This window comes from Heteronotia binoei, chromosome 4, assembly GCF_032191835.1.
Source record: "Heteronotia binoei isolate CCM8104 ecotype False Entrance Well chromosome 4, APGP_CSIRO_Hbin_v1, whole genome shotgun sequence".
In the NCBI taxonomy this organism is placed as follows: domain Eukaryota; kingdom Metazoa; phylum Chordata; class Lepidosauria; order Squamata; family Gekkonidae; genus Heteronotia; species Heteronotia binoei.
In genome coordinates, this window is record NC_083226.1 from 74912397 (window position 1) to 74933537 (window position 21141).

General features: G+C 43.8%; 1 protein-coding gene across 1 annotated transcript in view; it reads right to left on the reverse strand.

Moving 5' to 3' along the window:
• KIF27 (kinesin family member 27) overlaps positions 1-19121 on the reverse strand; it is a 51163-nt gene extending 32042 nt beyond the window's left edge. Inside the window, exons 1-5 of the mRNA XM_060235408.1 lie at positions 18867-19121; positions 16685-16785; positions 16413-16566; positions 15782-16191; positions 736-936 (exon numbers count right to left, since the gene is read on the reverse strand). Coding sequence (XP_060091391.1) covers positions 736-936; positions 15782-16079 — 499 coding nt within the window. The 5' untranslated portion in view covers positions 16080-16191; positions 16413-16566; positions 16685-16785; positions 18867-19121. The remainder of the gene's footprint in view (positions 1-735; positions 937-15781; positions 16192-16412; positions 16567-16684; positions 16786-18866) is intronic.
• Between the last annotated feature and the right edge of the window lie 2020 nt (positions 19122-21141).

Below are 21141 nucleotides of genomic sequence, written 5' to 3' on the forward strand. Positions count from 1 at the left end.
ATCTGATTTATTACCATTTTGTAAGGCCTGCAAGACGAAGCTATTCCACTGGGCCTTTGGTTGAGGCAGCGGGAATCCTATTCCATCTGCTGGCCTCCCTTGCTGTGGTATCATGCTGTGATACTATGCTATTTTATTATTATCATCATTATCCCATTCTTGGGCCAACAGCTGTTTTAATCTGTAGAATGTGCCCTTGCTGCCTATGGTGTATTTTATTTTATTGTCTTTTGGTATATTGGTTTTATTGTATTGTTTTTTGTTTTAATCTGTAGGTTTTAAATTGTTATTTTCATTATGTTGTGATCCGCCCTGAGCCTGCCTACGGAAAAGGGCAGAATATAAGCCTGTAAATATAAATAAAAGTGTGTAGGCCTTACAGAGCGAGAATATTGGCATATACCCAATGGTAAATGAAGCAGACAGAAACAGACAGGAGCAGACTGGACTTTCTCACTTCCTGCTCCTGCTATAGCCCATCATGTCCCATGAAATACTGGGGCTCGGCCAGTCCCAGGAATAGCACTGGATATAATGATAAGGTGTGTTTGAGGGGATTAGCAGAAATCACCCCTTTCTTTTCCAGCAACCAAAGTGTTCTTCCAATGACAGAAAACTGCTGCTGGTTACAAGTTACTGTGAATTGCTTAAAAAAAAGGTTAAATTGCATTTATTTACAAAATTTATTCTTGGCATGTAGCTAAAAACATAACAATTTAACTTAAATTAATCTACCTGTATTGCCCTTTTCATCTTCTCTAATGTGCATATCTTTCATAGATGTCTCCAGTTCCAGTAGATCTCTGAGTTCTTCTTTGTAGACTTCTATATAAGAAACTTTCACAGTAAAGTCAATATTATGATTTTCTGAAATAATCTGAAATATTTCCTGGATTGCACGTGGAATGATACCTCTCTCTTCCTCAGCAACCGATGCTGAAATGAATCAAGAAATGACCCAAGAATGCAACTGTGGTATCTTTAGACTTACATTCAAAACAAATACATACTAAAATGCTAGGAGGGGAAAATCTGACACAAGTCATTTATACACTGGCCTTTTGACAAGCAGGATTTCTAATGGGTAGTAGGGTAATGGTTCCCCACAGCACTATGGTACTTTTGTGCACCTTCTGGCTTCCCCCTTCTTTCCTGAAATCCTTCCCAAGTGTGCTTTGCAGCAAAGTTTTGGGAAAGATCACAGCAAAACTGGGATGGCACTCATTATGGAAGGGAAAATCCAGCTCTTCCTGATTCTGCTCACACTGGCATCGTTTCCCCTGCCTTAGTCCCTGAGGTAGTTATCCCCTCCACAGCAATACTCCCTCTAAGCTGCACAATCTTATGAACAATAATTCTAGTTTGTGAGCTATTGGCATTAAAGTTGGGAGGGAGCAATTTGGCTACTGCCTAAATTAGTTTGCTCTGGGGCCATCCTTCCTAAGTGAAGACAAACAAGTGTTAGCCAGAGTCTAAAAACCTCAGCTTAGAAGAAACACTGGTCTACACCACCAGAGGCTTCCCCCCCCTTAAATGGTAATGTATATATCAATATAATAAGCTGACGTATCAATTACCAATGTAAAAAACAAAACCCCAAATAGCTTCCTGATGGCAAGAGGAGCGGGAAATTGCTACTGTGGACTGGGACAAAGAAAATGCAGGGAATGTCCAGTCCTGAAAATGCAGGGATGTAGCTCAGCTGCAGTAGAGGAAGGGTGCTTGGATCTAGAACAGAGCTGCTGGTAAGGTGAGAGCTGATTTGCTTTTCTAAAACTGCTGGGGAGCATTACCTAGGGTTGCTGTGGTAGGGAACTGGTAGTGCTTGGTGCCTGCTGGAGAGGGGTTTCTGATTGCTTTTGTGTGTCTTTTGTGTAGCTGTTGCTGAGTGTGGAGAGCTTGTTTGCCTGGGGGTAGTTGCTGGCCCCACTCTCTGCTGTTGCTCTGGCTGTTGAGTCAGAGGTGGGTGGGGGCTTAAGCCTTTAATTAGCAAGGCTCATCCTTGCCAGAGGCACGAGCCCTTGGTGCGAGCTGAAGGGCAAGAGCCAAAGTGCTCTTGGCCTGTGGGTCTAGCCTGGGGGTCCTGTAGAAAGGAAGGTAGTTACTCACAAGTAGTTTCAAGTGGCAGTTGGTACTGAGATTGAAAGCGAAGTGAAGATAAAGAAAATTTTGAAATGGATTGCAGCAGTATGCCGGGTGAGGGAGTAGAGGCAGTGACGTGTAAAGAGTGTGGGACGTTTGTATTTCTACTTGAGAGTAGCACAAATTACACTTGCAGCAAGTGTAAGTTAGTGGCCCTGCTGGAGGAGAAGATACAGGGACTGGAGGCATGATTGTCCACACTGCAGTGTATAAAGGAAGGTGAGGATTTTCTTGACAAAATGCATGAGGCGCTCTTGAAAGGACAAGAGGAGGGAGAAGAAACGGTATCTAAGCAATTAGAAGAGAACCGAACACAGGAGGAGGGTTCCTGGAAAAATGTAACTCAAAGGAGAAAGAAAATCAGGAGATGTTCTGAGCCTCTGCTGCTCAGCAATAGGTTCCAGGATCTCCCCACAGTAACTGATTCTGAACCACTGGAACGAGGGCTACTTCCCCAGCCTCCACAAAGCTTGAACAAAGTTTCTCAGGATCCTGTGGATAAGAAGCCTGGAGCTTCTGCTCCCCAATATAGGAAGAGGAAGATGGTGGTGGCTGGAGACTCCTTGCTCAGAGAGGTGGAGCCCAAAGTGAGCCAACCGGACTTGTCATCCCTAGAGGTCTGCTGTCTGCACTCACCCAGCATGTGACAGAAAAGATAGGAAGACTTATTAAGCCCACAGATTACTATCCTTTCTTGCTGATCCATGTGCAAATGAATGATACTGCCTGAACGTATTAGAATATGTGGCTCTGAGTCAGAAGGTGAAGGAACTGGGTGCACAGGTTATGTTCTCATCAGTGCTTCCTGTTGAAGGCTGTGGCATAGGACAAGAAAGAAGAATACTTTAAATAAACGACTGGCTACGTCGATGGTGTTGTCAGGAAAAATTCGGATTTCTGGACCATGGCTTATGCTTTCAAGATGGTCTTCTATCAGGAGATGGTTTGCACCTTACGGCGGTAGGAAAAAGGGTGTTTGGTAACAGCCTTGCTAACCTAATAAGGAGGGCTTTAAACTAAATTGTATGGGGGAGCGAGACAATAACTCAAAGCCTCGTATGATGCCAGAAACCAGGGATAAGAACATTAAAGATTTGCAGAGAGTGGCGCATACGCTAGGTAATGTTAACTTGCAGGTTTGTATGGAAACTAAACCCTCAGGATGCATAAAACATGGATTCTGATGTCTCTACACTAATGCACAGAGTATGGGAAACAAACAGCAGGAACTGAAAGTCCTAATACAGGAAGGAGACTATGACATAATAGGCCATACTGAAACTTGGTAGGATGACACTCACTACTGGAATATTAAGATTCAGGGGTACAATTTATTTAAAAGGGACAGGCAAATGAGAAAGGGCAGAGGTGTAGCAGTATATGTGAAGGAGGTATATACTTGTGAAGAAATATGTGAATCTTAGCATGGCAGCTCAGATGAGAGTCTCTCGGTAAAAATAAAAGGAGTAAGAAATAACAGTGATATTATGGTGAGGGTCTGCTATAGACCACCAAGCCAGGCAGAGGACTTGGATGAGATATTCCTACAACAGATTGCAAAGTTCTCCAAGAGAAGGAATACAGTGAACATGGGAGATTTCAATTACCAGGACATATGTTGGAAGTCCAACTCTGCTAAAAATGAAAAGTTATATAGATTCCTGACTTGTCTTGCTGACAACTTCCTTTTCTAGAAAGTGAAGAAGGAAACAAGGGGATCTGCTATCTTGGATTTTATTCTCACCAACGAGGAAGAATTGATTGAAGAAGTGGAAATACTGGTCACCCTGGGCAGTAGTGACCATGTGATTTTGGAATTTACAGTCTTAGGGAAGGGGAAAGCTATATGTAGTCAGACTTACAGGTTGGACTTCAGAAAGGCAAACTTCGATAAATTTAGAACTATGCTGGGTAAAATCCCATGGCCAGAAATACTTAGGAAGAAGGGGGTTCAGGAGGGGTGAGAACTTCTTAAAAGCGAAATACTGAAAGTGCAATCACAGACGATTCCTATGAGAAGAAAAAATGGAAAAAGCCTAAAGAAGCAGAGTTGGCTCCATAAACAGCTCTCTAAAGACTTGAGAAATAAAAAAGACTGCCTTAGGAATTGGAAGGAGGGCCTTATAACCAAGGATGAATATAAACAAATCACCAATGCTTGTACACAAAAAGTTAGGAAAGCTAAAGCTCAATATGAGCTTAGGCTGGCCAAATATGCTAAAAACAACAAAAAAGGGTTATTTTCTTATGTTCAGAGTAAAAAAAAGAGCAAGAACATGGTAGGCCCATTGCGAGGGCAAGAAAGTGAAACTGTAACAGGTAATGAAGAGAGGGCGGAACTGCTCAATTCCTACTTTTCCTCAGTCTTCTCTTCTGAAGGAAACAGTGCTCAACATGGCAAAAACAGAACATATAAGGAGGGTATGACGTTCCAACCTAGGATCAGCATAGGGGTAGTACATAAACACCTAGTTTCTTTAAATGAAACTAAGTCCTCAGGGCCAGATGAATTGCATCCAAGGGTTCTAAAAGAGCTTGTGGATGTAATTTCTGAGCCTTTGGCTATTATTTTTGAGAATTCTTGGAGAACAGGAGAGGTGCCGGAAGATTGGAGACAGGTGAATGTTGTCCCCATCTTCAAGAAGGGGAAAAAAGACAATCCGGATAACTACCGACCAATGTTCCCTCTAAGCCATGGAGTCTTGTGAGCAAAAATTCTACTTTGTGAGCTACTGGCATTAAAGTTGTGAGCTCTTGCATAAATTAGTTTGCTTTGTGCCCATTTTTCCTGAGCTGAGACAAAAATGTGTGAGCTGGAGTCTAAAAAATTGTGAGCTAGCTCACGCTAACTCAGCTTAGAGGGAACTTTGCTACTGACCTGTCAGCCTGACGTTTATACTTGGGAAAGTTTTAGAACAAATCATCAAACAGTTGGTCCTGGAACATTTAGAAAGAATGGATGTGATTACTAAGAGCCAGCATGGGTTTCTCAAGAACAAGTCATGTCAGACTAACCTGATCTCTTTTTTTGAGAAAGTGACTACCTTGCTGGATCAGGGGAATGCTGTAGACTTCATTTATCTTGATTTCAGTAAGGCTTTTGATAAGGTTCCACATACTATCCTTGTTGACAAGTTGGTAAAATGTGGTTTGGATCCTGTTACCATGAGGTGGATCTGTAACTGGCTGACAGATCGCACCCAAAGAGTGCTTGTGAATGGTTCCTCATCCTCTTGAAGAGCAGCGACAAGTGGAGTGCCTCAAGGATCTATCCTGGGATCTGTTTTGTTCAACATCTGTATCAATGATTTGGATGAAGGAATAAAGGGAATGCTTATTAAATTTGCAGATGATACTAAATTGGGAGGGGTTGCAAACACAGAAGACAGAAACAGGATACAGGGTGACCTTAACAGGGATAAATGTGAAGTTCTGCATTTAGGTAGGAAAAATCCAATGCATGGTTATAGGATGGGGGAGATTTGTCTTAGCAGTAGTATGTGCAAAAAGGATCTAGGGGTCTTAGTGGACCATATGCTGAATTCTTGGAGAACAGGAGAGGTCAACAGTGTGATGAGAACAGGAGAGAGTCAACAGTGTGATGCAGTGGCTAAAAGGCAAATGCAATTTTGGGCTGTATCAACAGAAGTATAGTGTCCAGATCACGTGATGTGATGGTATCACTTTACTCTGCTCTGGTAAGACCTCACCTGGAGTATTGTGTTCAGTTTTGGGCACCACATTTTAAGGATATAGACAAGCTGGAATGGGTCCAGAGGAGGGTGACGAAGATGGTGAGGGGTCTGGAGATGATGTCCTATGAGGAAAGGTTGAAGGGGCTGGGTATGTTTAGTTTGGAGAGGAGGCAGCTGAGAGGTGATATGATCATCTTCAAATACTTGAAGGGCTGTCATCTAGAGGATGGTGTGGAATTGTTTTCTGTGGCCCCAGAAGGTAGGACCAGAACCAATGGGTTGAAATTAAATCAAAAGAGTTTCCAGTTCAACATTAGGAAGAACTTCCTGACCATTAGAGCGATTCCTCAGTGGAACAGGCTTCCTCAGGAGGTGGTGGACTCTCCTTCCTTGGAGATGTTTAAACAGAGGCTAGATGGACATCTGACAGCAGTGAAGATCCTGTGAATTTAGGGGGAGGTGTTTGTGAGTTTCCTGCATTGTGCAGGGGGTTGGATGAGATGACCTTGGAGGTCCCTTCCAACTCTATGATTCTAACCTGATGTGAGAAAGCTCTGTTGCTGCTAAATTAGCGGCTAGAGCACCAATGGGGATGAAATATCTGCCCTGGACCCATTCCAGTCCAGTTTCTGCCCAAGCCATGGGACGGAGACAGTATTGGTCACCCTCACAGATGACCTAAGAAGGCATCTGGACCAAGATGGGTCGGCGCTGCTGATTCGCCTCAACCTGTCAGCAATGTTTGACACCGTCAATTATGACCTTTTGACCCACTGTCTTGCTGTCGCTGGGGTACGGGGGTGGGGGTAGCCTTACAATGGTTTTCCTCCTTCCTCTGGGGATGGGAGTTCGTGCTTGGCGAGCAGACTTCCTTGTGGCACCCACTTATATGTGGAGTGCCAAAGGCAGCTATCCTTTCGCTAATATTATTTAACATCTATATGCGCCACCATGCCCAGATTGCCTGAGGTTTTGGACTGGGTTGTCACCAATATGCTGATGACACCCAGCTCTACCTGTTGATGGGTGGTAGACCGTCCTCCACCCCTGAGCATCTGTCAAAGGCATTAGGAGCCGTGGCTGGATGGCTACAGCAGAACCGACTGAAGTTAAATCCAACTAAGATGGAGGTCCTGTGCCTGAGTCAAGGGTGTGTGTGTGTGGGTTCGTGCCTCTAACTCCCAGCCTTGGACGGTGCTGCTTTAGTGCCGGCCCAACAGGTGAAGAGTTTGGGAGCAATTCTGGATGCCTCTCTTTCTATGGAGGCCCAGGGCATGACGCTTGCTATGTCTGCCTTCTTCCATCTACAGCAGATGAGGCAACTTGCACCATATCTATTCCCCCAAGACCTGGCCACAGTGATCCATGCAATGGTCTCTTCCAGGCTGGACTACTGCAACTCACTCTACGCTGGCTTGCCCTCCAAGCTGATCTGGAAACTGCAGAGGGTGCAGAATACAGCAGCTTGCCTGCTGAGTGCATCACCTGTAAGGGTGAACATATGGCCAGCACTCTGCAGCCTGCACTAGCTGCCTATAGAGTACCGGGTACATTTCAAGGTGTTAGTTTTGACTTTTAATGCCTTGCGTGGCCTGGAACCAACATACCTGTGGGACCATCACTTCCCATACATGCCCCGGAGGTCGCTTCGTTCAGCCTCCCAAGATTCTTTGACTGTTCCCGGCCGAAGAGGTACCTGTCTTGCCTCTACCAGGGCCAGGACCTTTTCAGGAACTATCAGAAGATCTTGGGAGGCCAAATGAAGTGACCTCCGAGGAGTATATGGAAGGAGACGGTACTGTAGGTATGTTGGTCCTAGGCCACGCAAGGCTTAAAAAGTCAAAACTAACACCTTGAAACGGATCCAATACTCTAAAGACAGCCTGTGCAGGTTGCGGAGTGCCGGACTTATGCTCACCTGTACAGGTGATGCAGTCAGCAGGTGAGCTGCCGCATCCGCTGCAGTTTCCAGATCAGTTTCAGGGGCAAGCCAGCGTAGAGCGAGTTACAGTAGTCCAGCCTGGAAGTGACCATTGCATGGATCATTATAGCCAGATCTTGGGAGGATAGGTATGATGCTAGCTGCCTAATCTGCCGTAGATAGAAGAAAGCAGACCATGCAGCTGTTGTGACCTGGACCTTCACAGAGAGGGAGGCATCCAGAATCACTCCCTATGGAGAACTGGTCCCTACTAGGGGTGTGCATTTGGCTCGGCCGAACCAAATCAACCGCCAAATCACCCCGATTCGGCTGTATACAGAATAGCATACAGCTGAATCCAATTGGGGCCTATTATGCAGGAGCCGAGCACGACTCCCCATATACTTCCGTATAGTTATTCGGAAGTATACAGAAGTCAATGGAAAAGGCAAGAAAGGGGCTTCTGCAACCTTAGGGGAGCTGCTTGCCTCCTTTCCAGCCTTTGGTAGCCTTTTCCCGCCTCTCCCATAGCCTCCCTGGGATCAGGGAGGGGGGGACGGGGAAGAGGAGCCCCAGCAGCCAATCCAAAGCATGCTTTGCAGGGCTGTTGGGTAGCTGATCCCCCAGCCATCAGCAACATTGTTGTTCTTTTGATCTTTTGCTTACTTGGGCATCCAAGTAAGCAATGTTGTCTGGCCAATCACAGAGCAGTGCTATTTTTTGAAACTGCTCTCTGTAGGGCCAGAGAACCTTTTTAAGGATTCTGCCTGGCTGGACTCCTCCATTGCTGCTGTGTTGGTGTGAGAGAGAGATTGTGCTGTGCTGGCCCTTGGCCTCAGCTGCTGCTGCTCTCTCTCAGCCTTACCAGACTTGCCTGGAGTAGAGAAGACGTCTAAGGTAAAACAGTCTTGGGGTTCTTGTTTTTATTTTAGTTGGTAAAAGGACTTTTTAAGACTCAGAGTCCCTTTACTTATCCAGATTTGGGTGGTGGGTACCAGCTTATTTGGGGTTAGGGAGTTCTGCTGGGGGAGGGAGCCTGGGGTGGTGGTGGGGTTTTGCCAATTTGCCCATATCTTACTTTAGTGAAAGGACTTTTAAAAGTGCAGTGTCCTTTTACTTTTCCTGATTTGGGTGGCTTGGATTTCTTGTGGTTAAGGTAAAGGTTTTTTGGGGGGGGGAGGGGTTGGGAAAGTTCCTGTATTGTTAAAAGTTAAGTTTTTTACTATTTTAAAAGGATTCTGTGTTTGATTTGTTGCTGCTATGTTGCGCTGCTGTTGTTCCTTTTCTCTTCTGGTTCCGGTTCTTGGGGGGGGGGGTACTGTTTGGCCTAATTTTCATTGTTTAAAAGGCCACTTTTTTAACAGTTGAGTTTGTGTTGGCCTTCTGTTTGGATCTATTCTCTATTGCTGCAGGTTTTGCATCCTCCTGTCCTGTTGTCCCTTTTCCTGGTTCTGATTTTCAGGGGGGGGGTTGTTGTTGACTGATTTGGCCTGAGGTTTCTTATTGGTGAAAAGGCCACTTTTTTAACAGTTGAGTTGCTTGGCCTTTTCTGATTGTGCTGGTTTTTTGGGGGGTGGGTTTTTTTAAAAGTTAAGTCTCTTTCTGTCACATTTTTTTTTTTAAATTACCTCTGGTTGGTGTGGGGGTTGGTGAGGGTATGTGTGGGCTGGGTCACTTTCATGTTTTTATAGAGTTATTTTTGGAGTCTGAATGTGCTTTCGGTTTGGCTAGGGCCACTAAATAGGCTGCCCCACTAATGGGTGTTTTTAGGGATTGTGTTTTTTGAAATTAAAAAAAAATTATCCAGTTTAGGGCTTTATCTCCTTTCAAAATTCAAGTAGGCCAGATAGGGGTGAAAGAGCCATTGCAGCCCCCAACTGTAACCGACAGCACCCACAGGCCCAGCCCGGATAACCCAGGTTTTTTTTCAGGGAAAGGATGAAGAAAGAGGGAGATGCCAGTGATGATGACAGGCAGCCAGCAGCCATACCAATGCTGAAGTCCCTCTAATGGAACAGTGATAGCTGGTGTGTTGCTGCTGAGCTGAGAGAGAAGGAATGGTTGCCTTCCTCTCACACAATCTGCCCTCCCAGTGATCTTCCTCATTTGGTTGCAATTCTGGCTCGCCTCCTCGTGGCCTGGACCAGCCAACCATCCATCACTCAAGGTAAGTCTAAATGCTTCTTGCTTTGTGTCAGATACAGAATGATGTGGAGCTAGGTGTGGTGGTCCACCACTTCTCTCGTTTGAGAATTGTGTTGTTTGGGGCAGGGCTGGAGAGCTGGCATTTGTAGATTGTGTGTTCTGTGGCAGGGAAGCTGGCACCTGAGTGAGAGACCCAGAGCCAGCATGCTTGTTGTGCTTGGCCAGCTCTCCCCTTGTTTGGGGCAGGGCTGGAGAGCTGGCATCTGCAGATTGTGTGTTCTGTGGCAGGGAAGCTGGCACCTGGGTGAGAGACCCAGAGCTAGCATGCTTGTTGTGCTTGGCCAGCTCTCCCGGTGTTGTTTGGGGCAGGGCTGGAGAGCTGACATCTGGGTTTGCTACAGCCTTGAGCAGATTGTGTTTTGTGTGGCAGTGACGTTGGCAACTGGGTTTATATTGGTTCCAGGCCTGCAGGGTTCATAGAGTAGATAGAGGGATGTAGTGCATTTGGATCCTATAGAGATTCTCTGGTGTGAAGTTAGGTTTGGCTTTGGGTGCCCCAGGAATTGGACCCCCTGGTCCAATTTTTTTTTTTTTTTTGCCTTGTAGGTTTTGTGTGGGACAGTGCCCTGAAGCTGCACAGCAGTTTGGGGGGCTCTCCTCAAAACCTCCTGCTCCCCAGAGCCACTTTTCCCACAACAATTACAGTGAGGAAGTGGCTCTAATTGGTTTTTTCTCGCCATTGGAAGCAGTGTTCCTTTTGGGGTGCCCACAGATGGGTGCAGCCTTTATGGGCCAGGGGGATTTCATGCTGGGGAGTCCCCTGAAGCTGCCCTGCAGTTTTGGGGCCTCTCCCTCAAACTCCCCTCTGGCCAGAGCCACTTTCCCCACAGCAATTATAGTGGAGGAAGTGGCTAATTGGGCTTTACCCATCATTGTTGGCAATGGGCCTTTTGGGGAGCCCAAAGACAGGGACCCCCTGGCCCAATCTTTTTGGGACTTTGGGGTTTTGTAGGGGAGAGTCCCTGCGGGTTCCCTGCAGTTTTTGGGGCTCTCCCTCAAACACCCTGCCCCCCAGTAGCCTCTAATTATGCCCTATGTTGCCATTGATTTCAATGGCCCATAGGGTATAATGGTGGAATAGGGGCACCCTCTTTGGGTGCCCCGGGAATGGGACCCCCTGGCCCAATCTTTTTGGAACTTCGGAGGTTTGTAGGGGAGAGTCCCCTGCAAATTTGGGGGCTCTCCCTCAAACCCCTCCTCTCCAGGCGGCTTCAAATATACCCTATTTGCCATTGATTTCAATGGCTCATAGGGTATAATGGGGCCGTATATTCGGAAATAGCCACACATCTACCGTATATGCGGCTATTCCAACTACGGATTTCAGAAATATATGGGATTCCATATTTTTCCCCCGTATACTTCTGAATCCGTGTACTTCCGAATTTTTTTTTTTTTTGCACATCCCTAGTCCCTACCTGGCTTGTTAGCCTTTCGTAGGGCCTGTAAAACAGAGCTGTTCTGCCAGGCTTTTGGATGAGGCGGCAGGCATCTGTCTATCTGTTAGATTGGTTGGCCTCCCCTGCTGTACCATCTTGCTATACCATCTTACTGGACCATCCTGCTGTACTATCATTTAAATATTGTAATTGATTTTATTGTGATTTTATTGTGATTCTACTATGATTTTATTACTACTTATATTGATGTACTCTGCCCTGAGCCTCCATGGGGGAATAATAATAATAATTAAGAAGGATTACTTTGTGGCTAAGATTGCGTCTGCAAATTTGTGCCCAGCACAATTGTTTAGGATAATTGGGAACCTTACAACACTGCCTCAAGGCAAACCAAATGCTAGAGAATTAGAGATTGGCTGCGAGGCTTTTGCGAAACTTTTTACAGATAAAATCACGTCGCTCCGCCACAACCTCCCTGCCACATTGGATACAATACAAGAACTCCAAGCTCCGTGCCTGTCTTCTGGTTCAGTTCTGGATCACTTCAACACACTTAGCTTGGGGGAAGTTGATGGAATCCTCTCTATTGTACGCCCAACAACTTGCGATTTGGACCCATGTCCCTCTTGGCTAATTAAATCCTGCCAGAGGGAACTTAGATGTCCTATACTGGACATCATAAATAGATCCCTCTCAGAGGGGCATTTTCCAACACCTCTTAAAGAGGCGGTGGTCCGCCCTCTCTTGAAAAAGATTACATCAGATCCGGCTGAATTGGCACATTATCGGCCAGTCTCAAATTTACCATTTTTGGGTAAAATCATTGAGAGGGCAGTAGCGTTACAGTTGCAGAGTTTTCTGGATGACGCTTCCGTCTTAGATCCTCACCAGTCCGGCTTCCACCCGGGTCATGGGACAGAGACAGTGCTGATCGCCTTGGTGGATGATCTCCAGAGGCATCTGGATCGAGGTGGTGTGGCAGTGCTGATGTTGTTAGATCTATTGGCTGCGTTCGATACGGTTGACCATCGGTTGCTGACCCGCCGCCTCGCCGACGCAGAGATTCGGGGGCTGGCCTTACAATGGCTTTCCTCCTTCCTTGATGGACGGGGACAAAGGATGGCAATTGGGGGAGAGCTGTCCCAGAGGCACTCACTAGATTGTTGGGTGCCACAAGGGGCAGTGCTCTCTCCGACGTTATTTAACTTGTACATGCACCCCCTTGCCCAGATTGCATGGAGATATGGGCTTGGGTGTCATCAATATGTGGATGATAATCTGGACCTAGCATTGCAAGCCGTAGCAGGCTGGCTCAGGCTGAGTAGGTTGAAGCTGAATCCAACGAAGACAGAGGTCCTTTGCCTGGGTCGTGGCAGTCTGGGAAGGGAAATCCCCCTTCCAGTTTTTGATGGTGCACCATTGAAAGTGGCACACAAGGTCAAGAGCCTTCCTTGTCAATGGAGGCCACTGCCAAATCCGCTTTTTTCCATCTTAGGTGGGCGAGGCAGTTGGCCCCTTTCCTAGAGCGTCACGACTTGGCAACAGTGATTCACACAACAGTCACTTCGAGATTGGATTACTGTAATGCCCTCTACATGGGGCTGTCCTTGTGCCGAACCCGGAAGTTGCAGCTGGTGCAGAATGCGGCAGCTAGGCTGTTATTAGGGCTACCGAAGTGGGAGCACATACAGCCGGGGCTCCACAAGCTGCACTGGCTGCCAATTGTATACCGGATTCGTTACAAAGTTCTGGTCATTACCTTTAAAGCCCTATATGGTCGAGGACCTGCCAACCTTAGGGACCATCTCTCCCCATATGTGCCTCAGAGAGTACTGAGATAAGGTGCACAAAATCGGCTGATAATCCCTGGGCTGAAGGAGGCCAAACTGAAGAGTATGCGTGAAAGGGCCTTTTCGATCGCAGCTCCACACTGGTGGAACCAACTACCGGATGAAGTGCGGGCCCTGTGGAGTCTGGATCAATTCCACAGGGCCTGCAAGACTACCCTTTCCCAAATGGCCTTCACATAATGTGGATTGGTCTGCTATATCCAGCCATCATAAACTACCAAGGAGAACATCTAGAGTAAATGTTAATTTTTATTGTAATTTTATGGTTTTAATTATAATGGTTTTAATTAGTAAATTATATATATATCATTTTGACAAAATGTTTTATATTGTAATTTGTAAGTCTTACATGTTGTGAGCTGCCCTGAGCCTGTTTCGGTGGGGAGGGTGGGATATAAATAAAATATATTATTATTATTAATAAAAACCAAAAAACAGGAAAGCACTGCTGTGTAGAAATGCCCATAATTAACTTGAGTCATTTAGTTCTACCAATATTTGGTTGCAACCTGGGAAAACACTGGCATATCAAAGACAATATAGCGATAAGGTGCTCAAACATGTATTTGTAATAAGGGTCTCTTTTCTAGGAACAATTTATAAACATACTGCAATTTTAATCCACCAATTTCTTTAACAGATTAGCAGCAGGTTGTGCACATCCATTGGCAGTCCCTTTCTTATGCCTAAGTGAATGGCAACTGCCAATCACCATTCCAGAAGGCCTATAACACTAGGTATTTCATTTAATGTTAGGACCTCGACTTTCAGTATTCCAGAAGCAAAATGCTAGTTCATGTTAGCATGTTCTCCCATAGATTAGCAACCCAAAGCACCTAAATTAAGTAGTTTTACATGTGCAATACGAACTTTCAGAAACTGGAAATGATAATGAACCCGTCTTAGCTGAAGTTATACATAAACGTATTTAAATTTCTGTCTATAAACAACATTGCATCTCAAACAATCCTAAAATCAGCCGCATTTTAAAAGACAAAGCAACATAATGGGTAGAATGTCCAACTACAGTGGGGCGGGATGAGGCTGAGTTTAAATATCTGTATGGCTGCTATGATATTCTTTGGGCGACCTTGGACCAGTCTTCAGTTGTAAAAAAGGCAGTTAGGAAAAAGGAAGGATACAAATAATGCCAATGAAGTAAATATAAATAAACAATGACCTTAATCTGTTGCAAATGGCGTAATTGAAGGAAAGGGCCATCAAGTTGCAGGCAACTTATGGCAACCCTGTAGGGTTTTCAAGACAAGAGACGTTGAGACGTGGCTTGCCACTGCCTACCTCTGTGTAGTAACCCTGAACTTCCTTGGTGGTTTCCAATCCAAATATCACAGATAATTTTACAGTTATTGAAAGGATCGAATAATTTCTATTCATGTATTGAGCCAAGACTTTGTTAAGAACTTGTTTATTAATGGTGGGATTTTCTATATGGAATACAGCACTAACAATATTAAAGCAAGTGAATGTGATTCAAGGGAAAAAACCCTCAGTCTTCAATTACGCCATCAACGCAACTAAAACTATGTTGCATAAGCAGCTTGCAGCCAACTAGAAATACAAAGGAGCCCCTTTACAGGGGAATCAACAGCTGACATTAATATTTGAACAGCAAGAGACTGATTTCAGTAGTATCTTACAACTATACTAAAAGTCATACAATACTCTGGTACTGCAACAATACAATAGAACAACACTCTGAAAGGGACTGAATTTTGAAGGAAAGCTAAATCCATGAGTATAAGCACAAAGGACAATTCAGTAGCCTGGATCCAGCACAAAATTTCCACTCAAGGAAGGTAGGGGACTTTTGCCAATTTCCCCCTCCCATTAAAGACCTCCACCTCCACTCTCATGCTGCTGCTAGAGACAGCTGCCCCCCTGGATCGCCATTTCAGAGGGCATTTGGGGGTGTTATGGAAGCCTTCTTTAGCTGATGGAAATCCATTCCATCAGCTGAAGTTTTCTAAGTAATTAAAGCCATGGATTGGGAAGGGGGGAAAATAGTATTTTTCTCAATTAAAAAAGCTACATTTAAGCTTTGGCTATAGTTTTGTAGTGTGGATGACTGGGGAAGGCAATGGCAAACCACCCCGTAAGAAGTCTGCCGTGAAAACGTCATGATGCGATGTCACCCCAGAGTCAGAAATGACTGTGCTTGCACAGGGGACTACCTTTCCCTTTTTTATAGTTTTGTAAATACAATGTAAAAACTTCCAATAAACCAAAGTTGTACTATAGGCGTCATCTACACACATGCAGTTGGAAAGTATGAGTTTTTGTGGGTTACTTTAAAATGAGTTCATTGGGTATGACATATATAGTTTTTCCAACTCCTTTCATATATGTGTGTGTGTCTACACACACACACACACACACACACACACTACATCAATTTATTACAGCTGGCTTGGGAGGGTCTACATTTTCTTCTAGCAGCAAGAGATAGTAAGGTAGATAGGAACATCAGTGCTTTACTGCTTCTTTAGTACTGCTTATGTAATTTCACCAACCTAACCCTCAATAAAATGAACATTTTCTAAAACATACCAATATGACCTCCTCCAATAGTGTAAGTCTTCCCAGAGCCTGTTTGTCCATAGGCAAAAACGGTAGCATTATATCCTTCTATTAAAGATGCTACCAGTGGCTTAATGCAAGTTGTATAGACTTCCTCTTGGGTTGAATGTTTGCCGAAAACGAAATCAAAAGTGAAAACACGGTCTTTTCCAATTATAATCTGCTGAGTATCAGGAATTAATCTCACACAAACTTGATGGTTGTGAAGTATTTCCTTAGAAAGCAGAGGTCTTATTCTTACTGCTACTTTAACTGGAATCTCTTCCATTGTTGCTTGACTGACATTCAATGCTGGTTTAGAACATAAAACCTCACTTTGTCAGATTTCCTCATGTATCTCTCTTCACAATATTTGATATTCAGTGTTTAAAAAATGTGTTCTGCAGGAAACAAAAAGAGCATCTCAAGGACTACTTTTCAATAGAGAACACTGTAGAATGAAGGACATGTTTGAAAAATTAATGTAAAATTGACATTAAATCCACATATTATCATATCCAGCCCCTCCAAACCCACATAGACATTGCTCAACATCAACAACATCAACAGAAATTTAAATTTAATGCAGAGGCTTCCTGCTGCATTAATACAAAATAGTTACCAGCATACTCCACTTCTGCTCATTGCCAGAGTGTTTCTTACTCAGAGTCAGTGTGGTATAGTGGATGGAGTGTTGAATGACAGTTTTCTGTCTTCATTCAGTGCACTGGACAATCTTGGACCAGTAATTCAGAATAACTTACTTCACAGGGGTGCTATGATAATAAAACAGATGTGCAGGGAGAAAGAACTGTATATACTTGTTGCATGTATATGTACACCATGAACTCCCTGAGCAAAGGGCAGGATAAAAAAAGGATAATTCTCCCTCACCTCTTTAGCTACTGCAACTACTGAGAAGGGACAGTGCCAGCAGTACTAGGGAAGAAGCCCCATCCCTGGCTGCAGAGCAGCAGATGATCATTGGGTACCTACTGAGGGACAGGGAGAGAAAAAAGCCAGAGCTTTTATCCTATGACTGCTTTGGGCCAAAGAAAAAACAACCAGAGCTGCACAAAAACCTTGAGAACTAAGTGTACTTTTGCATGGCAATTGTTTGCAAATGGATTTTGCTATTCTTACACAGTAAAAATCCAGTTGCAAATTGTGTTACTTAGTGTATGTGAACACATCCCAAAGAGGGCTCCCACCAGGTCCTCAAGCAAATCTCCCTTTCTCCTTCTATATCACAGCTTGCTTTGCCAGGTTTGCTCAACAGCATAATAACGTAAGAGCTATAGAGCAAAGCCTCTATTTTCTCCATTAGCTGAGGCACCTCCCTTGGGGAGGAAGGGGGGGAGAGCTTTCTTTGCCAGGCTCTCAATCGCACAGCAGAGCTACTGAGCCAAGCCTCTCTTCCTTCTGTTGGCTAAGGCTCCTCACCTTCCTTGTCCTCTGGGGAGGAAGGAAAAGAGCCAGAGCTTCCTCTGCCCAGTTGTCCCAATCGCACGAGAGAGATACAAAGAAAACACCTTAAAAAAAAAAAAGCACCTCCGTGTCCTTTATGAAGTTTGTATTTCTGCTTCCTGGTGTGTTACATTTTATGACACACATGGCCTGGCCCCAAAAGGCCTCGTGTCAGATCCAGCCCTCATAACAAATGAATTTGATGCCCCTGCCCTAAAACATACTTGTGGGACTTGTGGTTGGCCAGTGCTTCCCACCTTGAACCGTCTGCCACCAGAAGGGTAAGCTTCAAGCCTCCTTGAGGTGCAGTCCTCATGCCAGGGCTGAAAGTAAATATTACTCTTTTGGGTTGATGCCAATTGTGCTCTTTTTTTTTTTTTTTACATATACAGGTTATTCTTAATACAGTATTTACTGGGGCTTAAGTATCAGCACTAGTATATCTAATCCAATACAGTTGTAAATTGACATAGTGCAGGATATTTGTGAATGTTTGTTTGGGTTACATATTGCATTTTTACTATAAAGATCTTTCATATTTTATTGTAAAACTTGCTTTTACACCACTGTATGTAGAGACTGCTGTGTTTGTTCTCAAACAAGAATAATGGTTACTTCTTGATATCTGTTAGTGATATCTGCAGTGGTAAGTAACACAAACCTCATTCATTGCTAGCACCTTTTTTTGTAAACTTGCTTCTAGTTTTTGACTCAGATAAAAATTAATATATTTAAATGGCAAAAACAGAAAACTCAGCACTCCTCCCCCAAATACATAAATTATCCATTCTTTCATGACCATGTAGTTATGTTCTTTATGTTCTTCTCCTGTGCTGGATGAGGCAGATGAGGTAGTATTTGGCTGTAGGACTGGATTAGGTTTTGAACACTGTTCACTTTTAAAACAGCCATATAAGTATTTCTGACATCTTCTTCAAATCCATTACAAAGAATTGGATTAGGGCTTGTCACATTTCACCCTCAGTACTCCTATTCCCTTAGCATAGGGTTGAAAAATCAAGAATTCAGTGGGGAACATTTTCCACTCACTATTTTTCTATTTTGTCAGAAGTTGCACCTGTTGGACTTCTACCTGCTCTGCATACATTATAGATAGATGCCTCCTCCTAAAAAATAGATAGCAGCACTAAATGGGTCAGTGTTAGCTGCATCATTCTTTTTCATTTTGGTTCTGCAAACCTGAAATAAACCTAACAGAGACAAAGTACAGACGGCATGGCACTGTCATTAACATTCAACAAAACTCTAAGCATGCTACGAAAACATACCGTTCGGTTCAGATGGTATGACTGTTAAAAGCTTATAAAATTACAAACTCTCTTAATTACCACAAAAAGGTCAGGTAATTTCAGCAAAGTACAGTCGGGGATGAGGGGAGAGAACAGCTGATGATATAAATTATCAGCGTTGTATCAGGTGTTACAACAAAGAGTTTTGCGGCATGATAACAAGCTTCATAAAATCGCTTTATGAGCAGATCGCTTCATAAAATCGTTTCTCTTTCGGGTACCACGGAACTCTTTGTTATACGAGGGTTACTGTTATAACTTGTCATGCTAGGTAGGGATTTTTACGGGCTTTCACCTACCCTGAAATCCTTCCCTCATCCGGACTCACTCCACGTATAGTACAGCAGATCTTTTTCCAGCAGGAGCCAAATGTTAAAGCCTGGGACAGGGAAGAAGCGAACCAAAGCCAGGAAGGACTCGCCCGCTTAGGCTACCGCTCCAATTCACTTCCCGCGGCCTGACCAGAGCACCACCCAGAGAGCGGCGACAGCTACCCCAAGTCACTCTCGTTCCCCTTTTGTTTACACTCGTTCACCAGGCAACTACGGAACCTTCTCCCGCCTTCTTCCCGCTTTCCAAAGAGAGGCAGCACTACCACCTTCCCCCTGCAGTCCGGCGAGCATAGCGCACCCTGCAGGCCGCCCAGAGAATTAGCCTTGCACTTTTCACCAAATTTGGCTGACTATAGTCACAGAAAGAGAAATTGTTTCAAGCCCGAATCCTATGTCTGAATCCTGTAAAAATATCAGATAAATTTAGGCAGATGAGGTAGTATTTGGCTGTAGGACTGCATTAGGTTTTGAAATGGAGAAACTGCCAACTTTAAACATTATGGTAATTGATCAAATGTCTAGCGACATATGAAATACACAGGCCCCTTAAAATGGTGGCAACAGAGGGGACATGTAGTAGCCCTTGAATTAACCTAGGTAATGACTGCTTAGAAAAAAGAGCCAGGAGCACTCAAATTGCGTACTATTAGGGGGAGGAGCTGGGTCTCTTTGCAGGTCATTGTGCTCCACTTGAAGGTTGTCTCTTTATGCCCTGTGCCATCCTCACAACTACCTAAGAGGTATTTGAGGCTGAGAGTGACTCGTCTAAGAACAAACTGTAAATTTCATATCTCAACAGAATTTGAACCTGGGACTCCTAGGCTGATGCTACCATTATATCACACAATCTCTTTTGAAACCTGTAGACAAGTTGCACCTTTAAGACCAACTAAATTTTATTCAGAATTTAAGCTTTTGTATGATCTAAGCAGACATCAGACAAAAATGGAATGGCAAGCAGTCCTAAATATAGACAGTGAGTTGGTATGTAGAGTCATGGAAATGTTTTTAGCAGACTAAAAGAATCAGAAATTGGGGTCTTGTGTTTGTTAGTTAGTGTTGTTAACTGGGCTGAAACAACAGTGGAGGGTGATAAAAAGCAGATTGATGTCATAGGTGTGAAGTGCCATATATCTGGGTATCATTCTGGCTTTGTTAGTTTTGGGTTTAAGTAGAGGGCATTAGTTTCTCAAGAGGTTATAACATCATTCTAGTTTGCCATTAGAAAAAAATAATACATTAAAATATAGTGGAAGATGGGTTAGTATATGTAATAAGATAAACAGCCAATATCCCTTATTTGATTATGTCAATACAACCCCACCATATTCTGATACTGTTCTAAAAGAGAAATACATTCTAGTTTGCCATTAGAAAAAAAGGGTAATTAAAATATAGTGGAAGATGGGTTAGTATATGCAATGAGATAAACAGCCCATATCCCTTATTTGAGTATGTCAGTACAAAAAAAAATTATTCTGATACACTGTTCTAAAAGAGAAATACATTGAAATACTGTGAATGTATAGCTATACTCAGTGAGAGTTGGTTTAGCAAATGTCATGAGATTAAAAAAAACAATATCCCTGTTCAGTCCTGGGGAGGTGTTTATTCCAAGATTCATAATATTTTGGATCTTTTGAAACCTGACTGCCTTAAGGCATCAGAGTATAATATACTTCTAACAATCCCTTTAAATCCTGCCCCCTTGAATTATAACACTTTATTCTGCTGTGCTGTAGAGCATGTCGTTGATTTGTGGTTAACTGGTGTTCTGCCGGTGTTAGATTTTGGTTTGCATTATTTTGGAAGCTGCGGGGCTGAAAGGAAAGGTAAACAATAACACATGATCATTAGTGCTTACTTAGAAATAAATTGCTTTCTATTAAATGCACACCATCTCTGTTGCTCTAATTTCAGCCTTTTCTGCCATCTCTAGTAGAGCATCTCTATCTCCTGGCGTCCCCTCTCATCAGCATAGCCTTGGACTGGCTTTGGAAAAGGAAGAGGTCAAATGCATGAAGCAGACATCAACAACAAAGTAGCCTAACTGAGCTTGTCCCAGCATTTAGACAAAGAAGGATTATGTGGCAGTCGTCTCCCACACTCCCGTTATTGGCAGCATTGATTCAGCTTATTTTCTTTACCTCACAGGGGTTCAGTTTTCCTGAATGGCTCTCAGTCAGCTGCAGTAATGAGAAGGTTTCAGTATTATTTTTGTCTTTCCACTGAAACATGTGTG